General features: G+C 44.5%; 1 protein-coding gene across 1 annotated transcript in view; it reads left to right on the plus strand.

Moving 5' to 3' along the window:
• Positions 1-6: 6 nt before the first annotated feature.
• LOC107579503 (alpha-internexin-like) overlaps positions 7-2,013 on the plus strand; it is a 3,186-nt gene continuing 1,179 nt past the window's right edge. Inside the window, exons 1-2 of the mRNA XM_016265334.1 lie at positions 7-1,137; positions 1,987-2,008. Of these exons, the coding sequence (XP_016120820.1) occupies positions 106-1,137; positions 1,987-2,008 (1,054 nt within the window). The 5' untranslated portion in view covers positions 7-105. The remainder of the gene's footprint in view (positions 1,138-1,986; positions 2,009-2,013) is intronic.

Consider the following 2,013-nt stretch of genomic DNA (forward strand, 5'->3'; position numbering starts at 1 on the left):
AAGGTTGAATGCGAGGAGCAGCACGGGTAAATTATTGATTGGGACGGTCCTGCTATAAAAAGGAGACGCCGCCTGGGTTCTGCTCCTTGTCTTCAAAACGCCAAGATGAGCTACGGATCCGACATCTACTCTGCCTCTTCCTACCGGAAGATCTTCGGAGACTCTACCCTCTACTCAGCCTCTCCATCCCGGCTGAGCAGCTCCCGAAGCGGGTTTAAGTCCGCGACCCGCACCAGCATCCCCAGCACCTACAAGCGCACCACCCGATCTGCCTTTCCATCTTCATCCTTGACTCTGGAAAGCTTCGACTTCACCCAGAGCACAGCACTTAATAATGAGTTCAAAATCACCCGTACCAATGAGAAGGAGCAGATGCAAGGACTCAATGACCGTTTCGCGATGTTCATCGAGAAAGTTCGCAATTTGGAGCAGCACAACAAGGTGTTGGAAGCCGAACTCGTGACCCTGCGCCAGCGCCAGACAGAACCGTCCCGTCTGGCCGAACTTTACCAGCAGGAGATCCGAGAGCTGCGCTCCCAACTCGAGGAACTTAACGCGGAGAAGAACCAGATGATGTTCGAGCGCGACAACATGGAGGAGGGCCTTCAGAAACTCCAGGAGAAGTTCGAGGAGGAGATGAGAATGCGCGAGGAGGCTGAGCAAACGCTTAGAGCTTTCAAGAAGGACGTGGACAACGCCACCATGGTGCGCCTAGACCTGGAGAAAAAGGTCGAATCTCTTCTGGACGAGATCAACTTTATAAGAAATGTGCACGAGGAGGAGGTAACTGAACTCATGAACATGATCCAGGCTTCCCAGGTGTCAGTGGAGATGGAAGTGGCCAAACCCGATCTCACCTCCGCACTCAAGGAGATTCGCGGCCAGTACGAGGTTATGGCGAATAAGAACTTGCAGTCCGCTGAAGAGTGGTATAAGACCAAGTTCGCCGATCTTAGCGAACAGGCCAACAAGAGCAACGAGGTCATTCGCGCTAGCAGGGAAGAGCTCAACGAGTTCAGGAGGCAGCTGCAGTCCAAGACCATCGAGATCGAAAGCCTAAAGGGCACCAATGAATCGCTGGAAAGGCAGATTCATGAGATGGAGGACAGGCTCAACGCTGAGGTCATGGGCTACCAGGTTGGTTTCATCAATTTTAACATTGCACGCGTGTACAACTGAGTTGCATGCATGTCGGTAAAGATTTTCACTTCTTTAAAATGATTAAAAACACTGCGAACACTTACCTTCTCTTAAAACAACCAATCGCTATATATTTGGCTTACAAATCGAATAATTAGCCTTTGAAACTTATGCTTCTGTGAACTATACAACAGTCAAAAGATCCCTGTGAAATGGGCGTGACCACAGCAAGTGACTTTGGAATGTTACTGCTTCTCTGTCCATGGTGCTAAAATGACTTCAGACAGTTATCAGACTAAATTAAATGAACAGCCTATATTGGATATAAAAGATTTACAAACCTTTTACTGTATCAGTTATCATCAAAATAATGATGACAAAGTGTCACTAAATAACGAATCTAAGTGCTTTAGCCCATTTTCCACAAGCATCAAATTTACATTGTAAAAGTAACCTACTGTAAACTTTCTTTCTTTCTTTCTGTCTTTCTTTCTGCAATGCATGTGCAGTGTCTCAAAATGAATGGTTCTTTATTGACATCAATGGTTTCATAAAGAACCTTTAACTTCCATCAAACCTTTCCATTCCACAAAAGGTTCTTAATATTAAAGATTTTTAAGGATTTTTATATCTTTAGTTCTTTACACTAAGAAAAATGGTGTAAGAACTGTTCCCTTAATGGTTCTTTGGGGAACAAATAATGGTTCTTCTGTTGCATCGCTACTATATTTTCCCTTTGGAACCTGTGTATGAAATCATTTCTATCATCAAATCAAGTAATTCAGTCTAAATGCAGCAGTTTTTCTATTGAATTTAATTATAATTATATCATGTAACATCACCCAGGATACAGTTGGGCAGTTGGAGAATGAG

This window comes from Sinocyclocheilus grahami, unplaced genomic scaffold (assembly GCF_001515645.1).
Source record: "Sinocyclocheilus grahami isolate Dianchi unplaced genomic scaffold, SAMN03320097.WGS_v1.1 scaffold17827.1, whole genome shotgun sequence".
Classification (NCBI taxonomy): domain Eukaryota; kingdom Metazoa; phylum Chordata; class Actinopteri; order Cypriniformes; family Cyprinidae; genus Sinocyclocheilus; species Sinocyclocheilus grahami.